The following is a 19,015-nucleotide window of genomic DNA, read 5'->3' on the forward strand; positions in this document are numbered from 1 at the left end:
CCACCTTCCGGAGATGCGCGCGCAGGGAGAAGGCGGTGCCCGCCCGACAAGACGCTCACGCCGAGAAGGGGCGGAGTCTAGGGGCGGAAGATGGCGCTACCCAATGCTCTGCGCTCGTTTTCGCGGCTCTTGGCCCCCGCCCGGCTTCCGAGCTGCGGTGAGTGTGTCTCTTCAGGCCGGCTCGGCCCTCGGCCTACTCCCACCCAGCAGGAACCATCCTGGAACCTCCGTAGTAGGATGGGGTCGCGGCGCAGGCAGTCCCGCAGTGACCTTCAACCCGCCTCGGTGTGGGTTTTCCACTCCGCAACATCGGCCGCCAGCCCTCCTCCAAACTACCTCCTGGCCTCTGAAGAGCCCCCGGCTCTTCAAATATGCCCAGGAGACAACCAACAGGGAGGTCCTTCCGGGGGCTGCGACTCATCCTCCCACTCCCGAGCCTGTGAGGGCCGGCGACACCTTCACGAGGTTTTGAAGGCGTCCGGAATCTCAAGGACCGACCTGTGGCTCCGCTGGTGACCTCAGACGAGTTACTTCAATTCTCTGGACTGTTTCCTTGACTGTTTAGATTGGGGGTGGGCAGATAGAGTATAAATGACAATGTAATGCCAGGGATGGTGGGGCTCTCCTGGAATCCCTCCCCAGGACTGGGATTCCAGGAGACTGGCAGGTATTCAAGACCAGCCTGGGCTACAATAACCCCTATCTCAGATGAGAGAATTTAATGCAATAGTACGTACACTAGTAAATGTTAAGTACTAGTAAATGTTAAGTTTTCCTCGCTACAAGTCAGTAAGATACATATTCTCTCTTTTTTCAGCTCCAACACGGTCAAAGTTCTATGTCCGGGAGCCGCCCAATGCCAAACCTAACTGGCTGGAAGTTGGGCTGACCTTGGGCACTACAATTTTCCTGTGGGTTTATGTGAGTACCCTACCCATCGGATTCTCTGGAGCTGGAATTACAAACACTTGTGAGCTGGCTGTTGTTGGTCTTGGGAACCAAACTTGGGTCCTCCGAGAGCAGTACATGCTCTTAACTGTACAGCCCCAACTTTATATTCATTTTTGAAAATTTTTTGGGAGGTTTAATTGTTGCCAAGAGCATTAAGGATTGAAATTAGGTCTTTAATTCCCTTGACTGTCATCATGTATCAATCGTTGTTGAAGTTATGGTGGTTCCAAAAAAGTAGCTGTTCTTTGATTTCTAATAGCACACAGAGAAGTGAGGGATTGGGTTGATCATTCACACTGTCAGACTTCTAAGATTGGAATATAGCATGCACAGAAGGATATGTGAGCATGCACAGGCAAGCATACCTATATATAGACATTGCACACACAGGTACACAAAAAGTGTCATGTTTTATGATTCTTCTGTCATCATATGTTTTCCATTGTATCATTCTCAAATGTAATGTCAGGTTGTGGTTAACAATGTACTCTACTAATGATTCTTGAATGTCTTAGGCTTTTATTTCTAGTAAAATAGTAACTGTTTTAACCTACCCTATTTCTCTTATGAAACAAGGATCTTTAGTTGGTTTCCTCCTCTTTAAGCTGCCAGGAAGATTACAATTCTGGTTTTAACTATTAACTTGTAGCTCATCAAACAACATGATGAAGATGTTTTGGAGTATAAAAGAAGAAATGGATTGGAATAAACTTTGGAGATATTAATATAGTAAGTATGCTTATAGAGTATATAGATTATAGAAGTTAATTTATCTGTTTGTAGCTGTGACAGAGTCTCACCACTGGGCATAATAACATATGCCTTTTTTAGTGCCAGCGCTAGGGAGGCAGAGAGGTAGACAGATCTCTGTGAGGCCAGCCTGGTCTACATAGTGAGTTCTAGGACAGCCAGGGCTAAGTGAGAGACCTTGTCTCCAAAAAGTGAGAGAGATGGGGGTCTTACCCTATATCATTCAGCTCTCTATGTAGACCAGGGTCCACCTGCCCCAACCTCTGCCTCCTAACTGCTGAGATTCAAGGAGTATGCCAATACTCCTGGCCTGTAGAATAACTTTAGTACTGGATGAGGTCATACATACCTATAATTCTAATACTGCAGAGACTGTAGCAAGGAGATAATTAGCCTGAGGCTAACCTGGTCTGCACAGTGAGACCTGGTCCCAAACAAAGAAGGAAAAACAACAGTAAAACCAAAATCATCTTAAATCATACCTTCTTTACTAGTACTTTACACATTGTATTCATAGCACTTAGGATAAATTGGCATAATTTGTGTGTATTTGCCATGTCTTATACTTAAGTGTGGATTCTGTAACAGCCGAACTCTCCTGTATTGTATTAATGTTTTGTTCTCAACACTGCGCTGAATACCTACCCAGCCATTCTAGGAGTTTAATGTTCATAGAACAAATCAAGTATAAAGGCAATGAATTCTGGAGTTTTTTTCTGCTTAACTATTTCATTATGATTCTCACTATAACTAGCATCCAATTGAAGAATTCAGGTGAAACCTAATATTAATGAAATAACATATTTTACATGCTCTAATTTAAAAGAGAGATGGGGAAGGGGCATGTGTCATAAACATAACATGTATAATATGTATATTACACAAATATATGGAATGTTTATGCTTTATTTCTGAAAATTATTTGAAAGAAATGCTTTACCCTTTATAAAGTGAAAAATCCATCAAAAAAAAAAACCCAAAAAACAAAAAAAAACCTAAGCTTTTGGGTTGAGGAGATAGCTCTGTAATTACAGCAGCTGCCACACCATGAGGGGCAGAGCTCAGATCCTCATAGCCCTGGCCACTTGTGATTTCAAAACTCTGAAGGAGAACAGAGGATCCCCAGAGTAAGATGGCTGATTAGCCACTGGTCAGCTCAGGGATCAATTGAGAAGCCCTACCTTGATTAATAAAGTGGAAAGCCATTGGTGAGGACTCTGAGCATCAGCCTTAGGCCTTTACATGCAGGTGCATGCATACCACACACAAAATATCTCAGTTTCCATGGTTAAATCTGCTGGATAATAAACATAGTAATCTCAAGTACTGATTGTATTTAATAGATATATTTTCTAGATTTTTTTCTGATGCTCTAAGGTGAATTATTCAGAGAAATTCAGTTTCAACATTATCTGATCATTGCTTTGGATTGATTTTTTTTCTCTTCCTCCTCCTCCTCCTCCACCTCTTCCTCCTCCTCCTCCTTCTTCTTCCTCCTCTTCTTCCTTGTAGGTCTGCTGCATATGATGATTGTGGCCATTCTTCTGGATTCACCAATCTGTCAAGTTTGGATATGAGGGGAAAGTTATATGTGAATATGTATCAGTCAAGTTCACATGTGCATTTTTCATTATTAAACAAATAAAAATACTTAGGTTCTCCACATGTAGAGATGAATTCCATAATCACTGCTAATGGGCTCTGTTCAGCGTTTGTGTGAGTGTTTGTATATATGTATGTGTACCATGTACATTCAGTGCTCATAGAAGCCTAAGCTGGAGCTATGGGTGGTTGACAAGGATATTGGGAACCAAACTTGGGTCCTCTGCAAAAGCACCAAGTGCTTCTAACTGCTGAACCCCTCTCATCAGCTTTTCTTTCTTTTTGAGACAACGTCTCACTGAAGTTCTCTAGCTGTTCTAGAACTCACTGTGTAGTCCAAACTGGTCTTGAACTGACCTAGACCCACCTGCCTCCTGAAAACACCACTGTGGCCAGCCCTCCTCATCTCTTATCAAAACATTTAGATGCCAAAGAGACAAGACTACTTTATTACTTAAAATATAAATCTTGTTGATGAAGAGGGGATAAATCAGACAGTAAAGATAAACCCTGTTATCAGAGTTGCCTCTGTCTCCATTTGCTTGAATTTGAATTGTTTTTTGTTGACATAACGGTGTTTGTTTTAATGTCAATGAGGAGTGCTTGCCTACATGTGTGTGCACACAATATCCATTCTTGGTGCCCTGGAAGGTCAGAAGAAGGCATCAAATCCTCTGAAACTGGATTTACAGATGTTTGTGAGTCTCCGTGTGGGTGCTAGGAACCAAACCCCAGTCCTCCACAAGAACAGCGAGTGCTCCTAACATGCAAGCCATCTAACCCCATAGTGACTTTCTACTCACTTTTATGGCCACATGAAGTTTTCCATTGGCTTTCAGTCAAGTTACAGCGAACTAGGTTTTTTAAGAAGGGGACTAAGCTGGCAAAATTGTCAGTGAGAAAAGCACTTGCCGGCCTGACAACCAGAGTATGATCTCTAGACTTCTCAAAAAGGTAGAAAAGAGTTGACAAGATTGTCCACTGAGCACAACACACATAGTTAGCAGTAAACTAAAAATGAGTAAAGGTGGGGGGCACTACATGGTGACCTTGAAACTAGCCAGGACTACATAACAAGGTCCTGTCTCAAAAAGCTGAAGACATAGCACAGTAATAAAACCCTTGGCTAGCATTCGTGAAGCCCTGGGTTTAATCACAAGTATCATAAAAATGATAAAAGGAGGGCTGGAGAGATGGCTCAGAGGTTAAGAGCACTGACTGGCTCCTCTTCCAGAGGTACTGAGTTCAATTCCCAGCACCCACATGGTGGCTCACAACCATCTGTAATGGGCTATGGTGCCCTCTTCTGGTGTGCAGATGTATGTGGAAGCAGAATGTTGTGTACATAATAAATAAAATCTTTAAAAAATGATAAAAGGAGAAAGAGATAATGGCTTTAAATAATTTCTGCTGTGAAGACCATTATAGTTGGCATTGCATGTGTTTAGGGGCTGGAAAAAGCATGGCCTAGTGTCTTTTGATGTCACTTATGTACAAAAATTCAAAATTATAGTATTTGAAAATACACAGATGCCATGAAAAGTCAAAGTTAATAGTAACTTAGCTTGTGTGTGTCAGTTTGGATTCCTGTTGGAGGGAAAAACTTGGCAGATTGTAAATCAAGTTCATGCAAATGCAGTAACAGAGAAGAGCAATCTGTCAGGAAGGAAGTCCAACAAAGTCAAGTCCTCCCTAGAACATGTGTAAATGTTAGACTCTGTGACCAAGAGGAGTTAAAATGGCAGGTGGAATTAGAGTCGCCAGTAGGTCAACCTTGAGATGTAATTACGTGGGATATCCAGGAGTCATCACACAGATCTTTACAAATGGCTATATAAAGTCTAACCTGCTATTGCTGGGGTGTTTGCTATAGTATATGAGTGACAAATCTAGGGCCGTGCACCTACCATACAAGCACCCCTTAACTCCATCTCCACCATTTCTGGGTTTGATGGTAGAGGGAGGTTAAGAGCTAAAGAATATCAAGAAAAAAGTGAGTGCTCCCATTGATATAAGGCCAGTGAGACACACCCATAAAGCTTCGAGTTAATAAGTGCATGCTGTTTCAGGTTGCTTCATTTGCTAGCGCACCTATAGGAAACTGGTGCTATCACATAAAAATTGAGGCCAAAAAGTCAGTTAACTCCAAATTAATAGCACTTTTCACACACACATGCAAAGCACTTAAAAGCTCAGAAAACATTAAGATGCCTGCAATTTTGGAAGCAGAAGGTTTTAGTTGGAAAGAGCATTTTTTAAAAAGATTTATTTATTTTATATGTGCATTGGTATTTTGCCTTTATGTATGTCTTTGAGGGTGTTTGATCCCCTGGAACTGGAGTTACAGTTTAATCTGCCATGTGGGTGCTGGAAATTGAACCTGGGTCTTCTGGAAGAGCAGCAATGCTCTTAACCACTGAGCCATCTCTCCAGCCACTTAAAGCATACTTAAAAAAAAAAAAAAAAAGATTTATTTATAAGAGTTTTCTCTCTTCCTGTACATCTGCATGATAGAAGAGGGGATCAGATCCCTTTATAGGTGGTTGTGAGCCACCATGTGGGTGCTGGGAATTGAACTCAGGACTTCTAGAAGAACAGCCAATGCTCTTAACCACTGAGCGATCTCTCCAGCCAAGCATACTTTTAATAAATAGAATCTGCACATGTCAGGCTTTGAGGCTGCAGGTACTTTGTATCCGTTTTAACTCTAGAGAGAGCCCTGCCTGATAACCCGGGCTGTGGGGGTAGAACTTCTACCATAACAGGAAACGCTGTAAGCCCACTGTCAGCACACTGATGTAAGAGGATTGTGAACTTGAGGCCAGTGAGACCCCGTGCCTCAGAAAGAAAAAAAAAAAGACTCTTAGTATTAGCTATGCTAACTATGTGTGGACATCACTCCTCAGCGTTCCCCCTGCCTCCCACCCCCACCCACATGATAAGGAAAAGCAAATAGTCCAGGGTTTTCACCTCAAATCAAGAGCTGACACATGAAGCAAGAATCATTCTAATCCTAAATTCCCAAAAGAACTTAGATCAAGGGCTGGAGAGATGGCTCAGAGGTTAAGAGCACTGGCTGCTCTTCCAGAGGTCCTGAGTTCAGTTCCCCGCAACCACATGGTGGCTCACAACCATCTGTTATGAGATCTGGTGCCCTTTCTGGTATGCAGATAAACATGGAAGCAGAATGTTGTATGCATAATAAATTTAAAAAAATCTTTTAAAAAAGGACTTAGATCAAAGGATTTTTTGAGAAAAAAAATTTGGCACAGAATCTTACTGTGTAGCTCCGGCTGGCCAGAGACTCCTATATAAAACAGGCTGCCCTTGCACTCACAGATCCACCTGTGATGATAATGGGTATCTTCAAGCCAAAGGTTACTGGAGAACAGAAACTAGCAAACCTGGCATGGTTCCATCCATACTGTGGTTTCAGATACCTGGTCTCAAAAAACAAAATCCTTTCCCTCCTTCCAAAAATCTTTTCAATTGTTTCTAGCTTTCTTTTATGTTTATGTGTTTCTCTGTGTGTGTATGTGTTCAGGAGTTAAAGAGGGGGTTCTGGGAACCACCCTCTAGTCCTCTGGAAGAGCAACAAGCACTGTTATCCACTAAGCCATCTCTCCAACCCGTTTCCAGCATTCTGTATTGTTTGAGAAATGATTTTTTTGAAGTACATTTATTTAGGTGTGAGGATATATGTTTGGGTGCATGCCATAGCTGGGCATGTGGAGATGAGAAGACAACCTCCAAGAGTCAGTTCTTTTCCTTACACCATGTGAGTTCAGGATTGCCAGCTACTTTCCCATCTTCCTGGCTGTCATTTTTTCAAAAAAAAAAAAAACATTTTTTTTTTCTTTTTGAGACAGAGGCTCTCGGTATGTAGCATCTAGACCAGGCCGGCCTTGAACTCACAGGAAAATGTCTAACCTCTACCTCCCAAGTGCTGGAATTAAAAGTGTGAACCTTCACACAGGGTGCTGAAATACTTTAAAATCAACCCTGTACATAAGCCATGAAATAATAACTATTGTTGGCACTGAACCCTTACAATATTTTCAAAATTAGTATCTTTTCCAGCAAGCAAAGATTTGCTGGAGGTCATCTGAGCTAAGCCAATCATCTCTGACCCTAGATGTTTTCCTAAACAGACCAGAAAAATGTCAAGGCTTCTCTCAAGGGCAGTGAAGAAGCCGAGCCTCAGGGAAATGTTTGAGCCTTCAGTCAGCTAAAGCAAGAACTAACGTTAAAATGCTGCGCTGTGGTTCTGAGGAAGCAGCTAGAAATTTAGCACTTTTGATAACCAAAGGGCATGGGGTTTTTGAATTTTTGTTCTGTTTTTTGAAACTAACTCATTAAAATAGGAAAAGAACCCACCAAACCCCCTTTGCCCTGAGATATAGCCTACTGGCATTTGGGATGGCCAGGTGAGGCAGATATAACCAATATTGTCATACACCAGACTGAAAGGGTGTGGAGGAATCGTGAGCTTGAGGCCCACACTGCCTCTCCCATCTGGCTGAGCACATTTCACGTCCACTGTGCTTCAGAGGTCGTCAGTTACTTCACTCGGTCCTGCAAGATTTACAACTCTGACCCGATGGTTGTGGCTTGCACCTTTCATTCCAGGCAGAGGCAGGTGGATCTCTTGAGTTTGAGGCCAGCCTGGTCTATAGAACGAGTTCCAGGACAGCCAGAGCTACACAGAGAGACCCTGTCTCGAAAAACTAAGATTCAAAACTCTGACTGGAGAGATGGCTTGGTGTTTAAAAGCTCTTGCTACTGCAGAGTAACCTTTACCTAATTAGAGGTTTTGTTTTATTTTTTTCCCCCCAACTAATACCCTTAGTGATTTGTTTGTTCGTTTGAGACAGGGTCTCATATAGCCCACGGCGTCCGTAAATTTATGTTGCCAAAGATCTTGAACTTCCGATCCTCCTGCCCCCCTCCCCCCGAGTGCTGGGATTATCTGCTCAATTGAGCCAGCTTGCTTGGTTTTACACACTGCTGGGTATCGATCTCACGCTAGGTAAGCACTTTACCTTGTATTTAAGGTCTTGGAAACCATAGTTAGTTTAGAACTCAGCCGTCGCCAGGGGGAAACCTTACGCTGTCTTTAGGCATAAGCCTGTCACCTGTAAAGTTTCCCGCTACCTTATCCTAGAAAAGGGTGGGATGAAATGGCTTTCCACCTGGAGGATAAACCGTGTCTGAATACTGAATCTGGTGCGATTTCCTAAATATGCCCAGCGTGTTCTGAAGGAGAGTTACTCCATGGAACAGAGCGGGTCATGCACGTAACAATTACTTCTAAATTCCCTCTCCCTCTTCCGAGATACAGCCCTTAAGCGGCTGCCGGGAGGTGGTTGCTGGAGGCGCGGGAAAGCAGCACTACTAAAGCAGGATTAGGAGACCAAGGTGCTGGCGACTAACCGAGAACCCCCTCCCACGTGCCGCCGGTCGGAGAGGCACGGGATCTAGAGCTCCACCCCAGGGCGGGGCACTCCTGAGGCTCTACCCCCTGAGATTGAGTTGCTTGCTCCGCCGCTGCATCCCTGCACGTCGGGCGATGTATCTCCGCAGGGCTGTATCCAAGACTCTGGCGCTGCCCCTGAGGGCGCCCCCCTGCCCTACGCCACTGGGGAAGGACGGTGAGTGCCCTGCATATCTCTGTGGGTCCAGGCTGGAACCAGCACCCCGAACCCGCCAGCACCCAGTCTCAGACGCCTGAGCCAGGGTGAAGAACAGTGAGGGAGGGTCTCAGGCAAGCGCTCCGAAGTCCTTGGAAACTTTGGAAATAGGGAACTTTTCCAGGTTGGCCTCTGAATCCAAATTAGCCTTCCTGGGTTCCAGTCTTATCTCTGTCAAGTAAGGTTTCTTCATTTTTTAAGAGAGCACCACAGTGGCTGTGAGTTGTAATTAATAGTTGTAAAGTGAAAAATCACTTTGAAGAGGGTCTGACTCACTCCTAGATTCCCACGTTGACTATTCAATGAATCTCTAGGCTCCCGGAGGAGGTAAAGAAACCTGTGGACACCAGGTGTCCACACGCTAGCAAGTGGGCTCCAGGCGCAGTCTGGGTGCAGTGAACACAGGTGGTGCTGAACACTGGGATCTCCCAGTCCTGAGCATCCCTCCGAAGTGGGTGGCCTCGGGTCATTGTTCTGGCGTTGCTGAGAAGCTCACAGCTTCATCAACTTTGGATTAGGGAATTCATGAGGAAGGGCTCGTGGAAATTTTCAAAAGAGGAAAGCACCGAGTAATGCCTCCTGGAACAGAGTAGGTGCTTAATAAGTGTCGCACCCGTGGATCTGGAACTGTTTGCAGTTCCTCTCAGAGTCAGTTCCAGTCCTCAGCCCCCACCCCACCCCCACCCCTTGTCCATCACTGACTGAGGCACAGAAAGTTAATTCTTGCTGTGCTTCACCCAACTCCCTGAGGCATCCGAGGCAGCATCCAGAGCGAGGATTTAAGCGAGAGATAGAAAAAATTTCATGAGCCACAGGGTTTCTTGTTGTTGTTGTTTTGGTTTGATTTTTGTTTTTTTTGGTTTTGTTCTGGTTTGGTTTGTCCACTTGTCTCCCCAGCTTTGATTAGGCCTGTGTTGATGGTGGAGGATGAGAGGGAGATATCTATCCACCTGTTCTTTTAAATGCTACTTGAAAGAAGTCTTCACACACGTATTAAGATGACTTCCCCTCTCTGTATACCTCGTAAGATAGCCATTTTCATCACTGATGAGGTAGGAAGAAGCTGTTTAGTTTAAGCTAAAGTTGATGGGGCTGTTCTGATATTCAGAGAAGGAGAAAGATGAGTCAACTGACCACACACACACACACACACACACACACACACACACACACACACACACACACACACACCACACACACTCACCAAAGCCTGCATGTGTTCAGAGGACAGCTTGCAAGAGTCAGTGGGTCTCAGGGACTGAACTAGGTCTTCAGGCTTGGCTGCAGACACCTATACCCACAGAGTCCTGTCATCTGCACCACACCTTTTTAATCCCCTATCCCCCCATTCTCCATCAAATTAATGGCAGTGTTAACATTCTAAACTTGCGTTAGAAGTTCTGGGTGCAAGGGTACTGATCTAATTTCACTTAATTGCTTTCATTTTTTATGGTACTAAGAACTGAATCTAAGGCCCATCACTTTACTAGGCAAATTTGCTTCTACTGAGTGCTGAGCTACAGCCACAGCCATAATCACTACTTTTATTTGTTCATTCATTTTTGTATCTACCTATTTTTGAGACAAGGTTTCTCTGTGTTGCCCTAGTTGCCTTGGAACTCACTCTGTAGACCAGGCTGGCCTCAAACTCAGAGATTCTCTTGCCTCTGCTTCCCAGTGCTGGGATTAAAGGCGTGCACCACCAATCTGGCATTGACTGGAATCTTAAACGTGTCTTCCTTTGTGGGCATTGATTAATGTTTTATTAGTATTTCCTACTTTGGTAAAAAATAGCTTTGTTTCAGTGTGTTGTTGTTGTTGTTGTTGTTGTTGTTGTTGTTGAAAGACACGTTTTAACTATCATTAAGTTTGATTATGCTTTTTGCTGCAAAATGTAACTTTTTTGGCTTTTCAAAAATTTAGCTTTTTAATGAATAGCTTAGGCTTAGACTAGTTCATTGGGAAAATACCAGGAAGACCAAATATAATATATAAATCACTTCTAATTCTTCCATTCAGTAAATATCATTGTTTATGGTTAATCTACTTGGTTTTAGAGATTTGTGTTGTTTTTGCTTTATAGAAACAAGGTCTAGATACCCAGACTGCTATGAAACAATCCCCCTGCCTCACCTTCCCAAGTACTGACACTAAGGTGTGAGTCAGCACATGCAACAACTGAAGATCTTTTTCTTCTTAGATCTAAGATCTGCCACAGGGTATATTGCTATGGATTTTCACATAATGTATGACAGAATTTTCTTGTAGTTTGAAGAGCTGTCTCAGCAATCCAGAGGACTTGTTATTACAGAGGATCTGGATTCAATTCCCAGTATCCACAAGATGTCTTGAAACAATCTGTAACTCTAGTTACCAGGGAACATGAAGCCCACCTTGACCTTCGAGGACATCAGGCATACACATGGTGCATATACATACATGGAGGCAAAACACTCATGCACATAAAATAATAAATCTAAAAAAAATAAAATTTTTCGCATATAAGCAAATCCTAGTCTGTACATTGTATAAGTCTACTAAAATATGTTTAATTAATTCCTATTGGAAAGTTCTCTTATCACTATTTTAAATAACTCAGATGAAACAGTTTTAAGTCTACTTGTATTGCTGATGTTTTCTTTGTTTTTTCAAGACAGGTTTTTCTCTGTGTAGCTCTGACTAACCTGGAAGTCCCTCTGTAGGCTAGGCTGGCCTTGAACTCAGAGATCTGCCTGACTCTGCCTCCCAAATGCTGGGATTAAAGGCATGGGCCACCACATCCCATTACTGATAATTTTATTTCTCCCTACTTAATAAGATCTGTCTGGAGTACATGCGAAATAGCTTACCCAGCAAGCAAGAACCCCTGGGTTTGACTCCTAGTATTAAAAAAAAAAAAAAAATCCTGGATCAAATAAGAAACAAGTGTCAAGAGTTGTGAGGTGGGCTGGAGAGATGGTTCAGAGGTTAAGAGCACTGGCTGTTCTTTCAGAGATCCTGAGTTCAATTCCCAGCAGCCACATGGTGGCTCGAAAGTTGTAAGGTGTTTTGTTTTGGTTTGGTTTGGTTTTATTTTATTTATTTATTTATTTTTGGTTCTGGGGATGGAACTCAGGCCTCCTGCATATTAGACACATGATCTACCATATGTGTGGTGGGGCTTGGGGGGGTTGTTTCTTTTAGCAATGAGATTTGGGTCAGTAAGTTGGCTCAGTAGGTACAGGTGCTCATTATCAAACCTGATGACCTGGAATCTTATCTCCAGGATCCACACAGAAAGAGAAAAATAACTCCCAGGAGTTGTCATCTGACCTCTACACACATGCTAAATTAAACTTAAGAAAAAGTGAACTTTCATTATGGGGTAGAGGCAGATTCTAGACATCCCCCGCCACACTGTCCTCAGCAGGTGGGCTCAGGGCATGCACATCCAGATCACAGATTTGTTTTTAAGCCAAAGAAAGTCTCACTGCAAACCAGCCATGTGGCTGTGATCCCTGTGTTCAGGGGGCTGAGACAAGAGAGTTTGACTGGCTTCAGCCAAGAAGTGAGATCTTTTCTGGACAAGCCTTAGGGTCGAGTGCATTCTAAGCATGTGTTCCACCCATCATTAAGTGCAAGCTTTATCTTTAGGTATAAGTGTACTTAATTAACTTTTTAAAGCAATCATTTCCTTCTTTCTCAAGTGGACAGCTGAAGAAAGAACAGGAAAAAAGGAAAATAATTACTTCTACTCATGTCTGTTTGGGATATATATGGGAGACTGTATTTCTTTTGCATTTCATTTGGCCACTAAGCTTGTTTAGTTTCTCTATCATGTCTCCTCATCTGCATCTTCCCATACTGATGTTTAATATCAAGATGGCAGGCTTCGAAATCTTTCCTCAAATAGACTAGAGGCTGTTTGGATGAAATTACTACCCCCACCTCTAATGCTGTGTTCCCTAAAGTGAAAATCCACTGTGTTAATAGGTTCCAAGTTCACTAAGGAAAAAAATGCCAAAAACTGTAATTACTGAAGACGCCCATACTTATGTGGTGAAGGTAACCATATTTAAAATTTGTTTTCCTAGCATCTCTTCGTCGAGTGTCATCCAGCAAATTCCCTGGAACATCTGGGTCCAATATGATTTATTACCTGGTTGTAGGTGTGACAGTCAGTGCTGGTGGATATTATGTAAGTGCTTAAAGACCTATTAAAGAATTCATGTGCCTGGCTTGCTAGCTCACAGCTTTAATCCAATGCTCTGAGTCCAAGGTCATTCTGGTTTGCATTCCAAGTTCCAGACCAGCAAAGGACCCTTATGGAGACAGGTTTGTCTCCAAAAGAGGGGGTTGGTTTAAGTGGTGAGCAGGCATTGATTTCTCTTCTGTGCGATACTGAAATTGTTCTTGAAACTTCTAATGGTGGTTGCATAGGGAATTGAATATGATGAATCTTAGAGAGGGAGAAAGAAAGCTAAGCACACATTTTCTTTCAGACTTACAAGGCTGTCACATCAAAGCAAGTCAGACATACAGAACGTGTCACAGATGTGAGAGAACAGACAAAACCAGGGTTACAGCCACTTGCAGGTAAAGTGAACTTCTTATTGTTTACTTATTAGAAACAGGTCTCATGAATCCCAAGAACTTGTGATACTCCTGCCTCCACTTCTTGACCTAGGATTACAGATATGAACCACCACTTGATTCTTTCTTTCATTTCTTTAGTAACTTAATCAAGAGTTGCTATGTGTAGGGATTCACTCAGGAAGGAAGATCACAGTCCCCTAGAGTTACTAGCTATGGATGAGTGCATTTGGTAAATGAGCGAGTTTCTCTGTATTCTGCTTGCTGAGAGGCAGTTTCCATTCTTCTGTATGGTAATATTATTTCTACTACCAGACACCCATTCATGCAAGCATAATTTTAGCATCTGTCTCAGCAGTTTGACGTCTCACTCCCCCCATATTGTTTTAAATTATAAGCTTTTTTTTTTTTTTTCTGGTTTTGGCCAGCACCATCCATGTGTCTTTCTCAAAGTATGCTTTACATGAGTTGAATCATTCCTGAGCCCCTGAGCCTGGAAAATGGCCACCGTGGGAACAGAAACTTTACAGTTTTACCCTAACATCCATTTCTTGCCTCAAACAGCTTACTTTAAATTTTTTAAATTTTTAACAATTCATTTTTATTTTATGTATGCGTGTGTGTGTGTGTGTGTGTGTGTGTGTGTGTGTGTGTGTGTGTGTGTTTTGCCTGCATGGAGATATGTATGCTACATATCATATACCCAGTTGTCATAGTGTCCTGTCCTGTCCCTTCTGCATCCCTCCCCCTCTCCCCGAAGAGGTCAGAAGAGAGAACCCCCAGAGCCGAATTACGGATGTTTGTGAGCCACCATGTGGGTGCAGGGCAACAAACCCTAGTTCTCTGTAAGAGCAGCCACCTCTTCCCCCCACCCCCGAGCTCTTAACACTGAGCCATCTCTCCAGCGCCAAGCTAATTACTTTAAATTATACGTTTTTTTTTTTTTCTATCTAGACTATGACGTTACTATCAATTACTGTGGTCACTACTATTTAGGAACAGAGTTATTAGCAGCTCAGGAGTCAGGTTTTGCTTTGTGGTTTTATTTGTTTTGTTTCGGGGGAGAGGTTGTTTGGGTTTGGTTTGAGGGTTTTTTTTTTGTTGTTGTTGTGGTAGTGTGGATTTTTGGTTTGGTTTGGTTTGGTTTGGTTCTTTTGAGACAGACTTTCACTATGTAGGTCAGGCTGGCCCTGAACTCACAAAAATCTACCTGCCGCCACCTCTGGAGTGCTGGAACTGACAAGTGTGCACCACAAGGCCGGGCATTCAGTTTTAATTTTTTATTTTGGTACTAGGAAACAGTATTAGAGCCAGCAGGATGGCTTGGGAGGATAAAGATAATCACAATACTTGGAAAATGGAGCAGGAGGATCAGGAGTTGAAGGTCATCCCAGGTTACATGGCAGATTCATGACTAAGCAAGGCTGTTTTTAAATGTTGTCTCAAAAAATGTCCCCTTCTTCTGAATTTAAATAAAATAAACTGATTGCATTATTCCACTCTATTCCCATGTTCTTCCAATTAATACTTTGCTTAATGAACCACATCCTAAAGGCGAAAAGGAGAATGTGGCAGAAGCTGGGAAAGCACGTTCAGGAGTTGGAGAAATTTCTGAAAAGGAAATTGAATTGGTATATGCTGAAGAAGTCCCAGAGTTGGCAGCTGGGCCTCCAGAAGAGTCTCCTGCCTCAGGGGCCTCCCTGATCCCTGGCGAGGATGCCCTAGTGGAGACGTCCATATTGAGGGAGGAGCCTGAGCTGAAGATCACCGAGACTTGCCCGTGGGAGACCACTGAGGGAGTCCCTGAACCCACTACAGAGGTGGAGAACTCGGCTCTTGAATCTACTGCAGAGGTGGAGTGCGCAGCTCCTGAACCCACTGAAGAGGTGGCCAGCGCAGGTCCTGAACCCACTACAGAGGTGGAGAGCACAGCTCCTGAAGCCACTGCAGAGGCAGAGAGCTCAGCTCAGGACCAGGCTGATGTCAGCACCGAGGATACCGATGGGAAGCAGAGCTGCGAAGAGAGTGCTGAACTAGAAGAAAGCCCTCCCTTGGGCTCAGAACCCTCTGCCCAGTGTGATTCACAGTAAGAAACCGAGGTCACAGCAGAAGCAGCCTCACCCCAAGGCTGATCTGTAAAATTCCATAGTTGCTTTTGTATTTTTAGCAGCCTTAGACCTTCTTTCTAGAATTTAATATACGTTAAAGAATTTGGCTTTTACTAATAGATGTTTGGGTGGGGTTTGATATTTTACATGTCTTAATAGTTTTCTACCCTCTAAGATCAGGCTGTGTAAAGAGCTTAAACAGGATTAACTTTGGGTTTAAATTTTCCTTTTTAGAAATTGAGTTATCTGTGCAACCTGTATCTCTTTGACTTCTGCTCTGCCTTTCTCTTTGTTATGTGTAAGACTGGACTATTGAGTTTGATGTGAACTCATTTAAATAAAATTAGAATATCTTAAGTGTTTCTATTCTTTCTTATTGTTGGGGGAGGGAGACTTGTGGTTAGGATAACGATATCTATGACCCAGGCTGACCTAGAGCTCACTACTTAGCCTAGGCTGGCAGCCTTGCTGGGTATTGGGCTTATAGGTGTGAGCCGCAATCTCACCAGGCCTGGAGTTTCTATTCTTACAATGTACATATAGAAGTACATATATTACACATTAACCTCCATGCATACATCTTCTCACAAAGAGACCAAGCTTTGTAATATTACTGAAGGAAGAGCAAGGCTCTGGAGAGCTCTGCCCTTTCCCTGTTTGTTATATAAGGGAGGGTACATGCTTTTCTGGTTCAGTTCAGTGCTTACTGAGGATTTACACTTCCTGCCAGGAATCATTCATGCATGTATGCATGCAGCAAATACTCACAGAGTGCCTTCAGCCTACCAGCCACTGTTTTGAGTGATCCTCGGCTTGTATTTTAGATAATACAAATATTATTTAGACTAGATAACAAGACAAATAAAATTAGATATAAGGATTAAGTAGAGTTTTCAAGTTTCAGCTGGAAGTGAAATTGTCATTTTAGATATGACAGTAAAAAAAAAGTCTTATTTTATTCTGTGAGACAGCCTTTGCCTCAAACTCACTATATAGCTCTAAGGCTAACCTTCAAATTCTATTTCCCTGCCTCAGTGTCTCAAGTGCTATTTTTTGTTGTTGTTGTTTTGCTTTTTGTTTTTTGTTTTTTAAACAGGAAGACTAAATCTTTTATGGACATCTGTTCAGCAGCTGGTGACCCTGGCCTTCTCCCTATGTCCTTTAAATGGGCGTGCTATCAGGCCTTTCCATTGCAGAGCTCCATCAGTCCATCCCAATGATCTTCCTCAGACCTAAGTGCTAGCTTTCAGAGCAGGCACCAGGCCAGGGCAGCGTACCTGACCTTCCACTTCCCACGGGGCATTCCTGCAAGCAGTACTAAGGAGGGTGGGGGAGCAAGGCTGGCTGAATGAGATTGCTGCTGCTTCTCCAGCTCCTCCTCCCTCAGGGTCTCCTCTTTCTTGCCCCAAATTTTCTTTACGTGCTCCATGATCTCTTTTTGACTCTTGGTCTCCACAACTACCAGCACCTGCTCCTCAGAATCTGGCACCTTCTCCCAGCTCCCTGTGCCTGTTGTAGTTCACAGTCATGACCTTCACCCAGTCCTTGGGTATCAGCCCCAAGTACTGCACCGGCCCGGGGTTGGGAAGTGGCCCTTTATTGGCAACAGCAGCTTCTCTCCAAGTGCTACATTTAAAGATGTGTGCCACCATAGCCAGCCAGAGCAAGTCTTTTTATGAAGGTGTCTGGAGGGGAAGTCATGCCAGGTGAGGGAACAAAAAAGCACAAATGATCTGCAGCCAAAGCATGCTGGGAAATTCCGGAATTTTGAGGTGACCAGTATGCGTGAAGAGGAGTAAGTCCTTTTCTGGAGATGTCCCAGAAAAGAATGGAGTGGGTGAACCCAGGCACAATGATGATGCGTTTTATCCTAGCACTCAGAGTCTGAGGATAGATGTTCATGAGTTCAAGGTCAGCTTTAGCTACATACATAGAAGAACCTTGCTTCAAGAGAGAAGGCGGGTGGGGTAGGGGGAGATGGCCTAGATAACACAGAGTTATGCAAGATTTGGGGCATTACTAGACTTAAATGCGGCAGCTGATGACGTTTTTTTTTTTTTTTTTTTGATCCCCTTAACTGGGAACATTTGCTCCCAGCTGCTATGACTATTCACGTCCCTCTCCAGCCCCCTCCCTCACTCCAGGCAGTTGGTAACCAATGACTGACCATCATAGCAGGATAAAAGATGGGACCAGCTCAAGTACAGTGCCCCAGAGCTCTACCTCTTTCAGAACTGAAGCTAGTCCCTGGGAGAGATTACATCCTGCTTAACACGTTTTCCTGCTCTTTCCTGCTTCCCTCTCCCCATTCTCCATTCTTCCAGTAACGGTGCTCAGGAACCTCTGCATCCAAGGAATTTTACCTCGGATGATTGGCGGTGGGTGTGTCTAGATTAGAAAGGAATAGATGGATCAAATTTATAGACTGACCAGCTAATGCCCCTGGGATTTGAAAGGTAGAGACACAGAAACTACAGGGCTTAATCACGACTTTGAGGACCGACTGACACCTTGTATTTGCCTCTTAATTTGTCTCAGTATCAATTCTTCATGAGATCCATAAATCTGAGACCTGATGGATTAGAGGTGATCATTCACTGAATCATCTGAGATGTAACAGAAGTACTCCCCGGTCCACACACACACACACACACACACACACACACACACACACACACACAGATACACTCATAGTGCACTCTCACACAGATGCACTCATAGTGCATACACACACACACACACAGATACACTCCTTAGTGAACTCACACACACACACACACACACACACACACACACACACACACTCCTTAGTGCACTCACACACAAACACACAGAAGCACTACAGAAACTATCTTTGCTTTGTTTTGTAATTAATTTTATTTTTATCATATTGTTTTATGAGACAGGGTTTCTCTGTGTAGCCTTGACTGTCCTGGAATTCACTCTGTAGGCTTGGCTGGCCTTGAATTCAGAGATCCGCCTGCCTCTGTCCCCGGTATGCACCACCTCTGCACAACTCTTTGTTACTATTTTAGTTGGGATAATTTCTTCTGCAAAGGAGAGACACTGATTGACAATGATTCAGGGACAGAGGCTGTCATCACACAACAAAGCCTCCAGGGCTGGTTTCTGTGACTCAGAAATCAAGAGCCGGGATGTTTATCATTATGCTATCAATCAAGAATGTTTGGCACCTGGCCTAGAGAGATGGTTCAGTGGTTAAGAGAGTATTGTTCTTACCGAGGATCTGAACTCTACTTCCAGTACACACATCTGGCAGCTCACAACTGCCAGTAACTCCAGCTTCAGGGGCTCTGACATCCCTCTGTCCCTACTCATATG

General features: G+C 43.4%; 2 protein-coding genes and 1 long non-coding RNA gene across 3 annotated transcripts in view; 2 read left to right on the plus strand and 1 right to left on the minus strand.

The window, feature by feature from the left end:
• On the plus strand, nt 1–3,370 carry Ndufc1 (NADH:ubiquinone oxidoreductase subunit C1). The gene is made up of 4 exons (XM_027394939.2): nt 1–157; nt 818–921; nt 1,601–1,680; nt 3,214–3,370. Exons 1-3 carry the CDS (start codon nt 91–93, stop codon nt 1,658–1,660), a joined length of 231 nt encoding a protein of 76 aa, XP_027250740.1. The 5' UTR covers nt 1–90; the 3' UTR covers nt 1,661–1,680; nt 3,214–3,370.
• The window catches only part of LOC100766590, a 26,758-nt gene continuing 9,910 nt past the window's right edge, over nt 2,168–19,015 (minus strand). The window contains exon 2 of the long non-coding RNA XR_004771744.1: nt 2,168–3,259. This is a non-coding gene — a long non-coding RNA (uncharacterized LOC100766590). The remainder of the gene's footprint in view (nt 3,260–19,015) is intronic.
• On the plus strand, nt 8,797–16,030 carry Mgarp (mitochondria localized glutamic acid rich protein). Its single transcript, XM_027394938.2, has 4 exons — nt 8,797–8,954; nt 13,067–13,170; nt 13,475–13,568; nt 15,120–16,030. Exons 1-4 carry the CDS (start codon nt 8,873–8,875, stop codon nt 15,653–15,655), a joined length of 816 nt encoding a protein of 271 aa, XP_027250739.1. The 5' UTR covers nt 8,797–8,872; the 3' UTR covers nt 15,656–16,030.

The sequence above is a fragment of the Cricetulus griseus genome, assembly GCF_003668045.3.
Source record: "Cricetulus griseus strain 17A/GY chromosome 1 unlocalized genomic scaffold, alternate assembly CriGri-PICRH-1.0 chr1_0, whole genome shotgun sequence".
Taxonomy (NCBI): domain Eukaryota; kingdom Metazoa; phylum Chordata; class Mammalia; order Rodentia; family Cricetidae; genus Cricetulus; species Cricetulus griseus.

Bases quoted from the DNA above. Each gene is read 5' to 3' on its own strand.
- Ndufc1 (XM_027394939.2), top strand. From the start codon at position 91: ATGGCGCTACCCAATGCTCTGCGCTCGTTTTCGCGGCTCTTGGCCCCC. The intron at 158-817 runs GTGAGTGTGTCT...CTCTTTTTTCAG, and splicing joins CGCCCGGCTTCCGAGCTGCG to CTCCAACACGGTCAAAGTTC. The intron at 922-1,600 runs GTGAGTACCCTA...ATTAACTTGTAG, and splicing joins CAATTTTCCTGTGGGTTTAT to CTCATCAAACAACATGATGA.
- Mgarp (XM_027394938.2), top strand. From the start codon at position 8,873: ATGTATCTCCGCAGGGCTGTATCCAAGACTCTGGCGCTGCCCCTGAGG. The intron at 8,955-13,066 runs GTGAGTGCCCTG...TTGTTTTCCTAG, and splicing joins TACGCCACTGGGGAAGGACG to CATCTCTTCGTCGAGTGTCA. The intron at 13,569-15,119 runs GTAAAGTGAACT...CACATCCTAAAG, and splicing joins AGGGTTACAGCCACTTGCAG to GCGAAAAGGAGAATGTGGCA.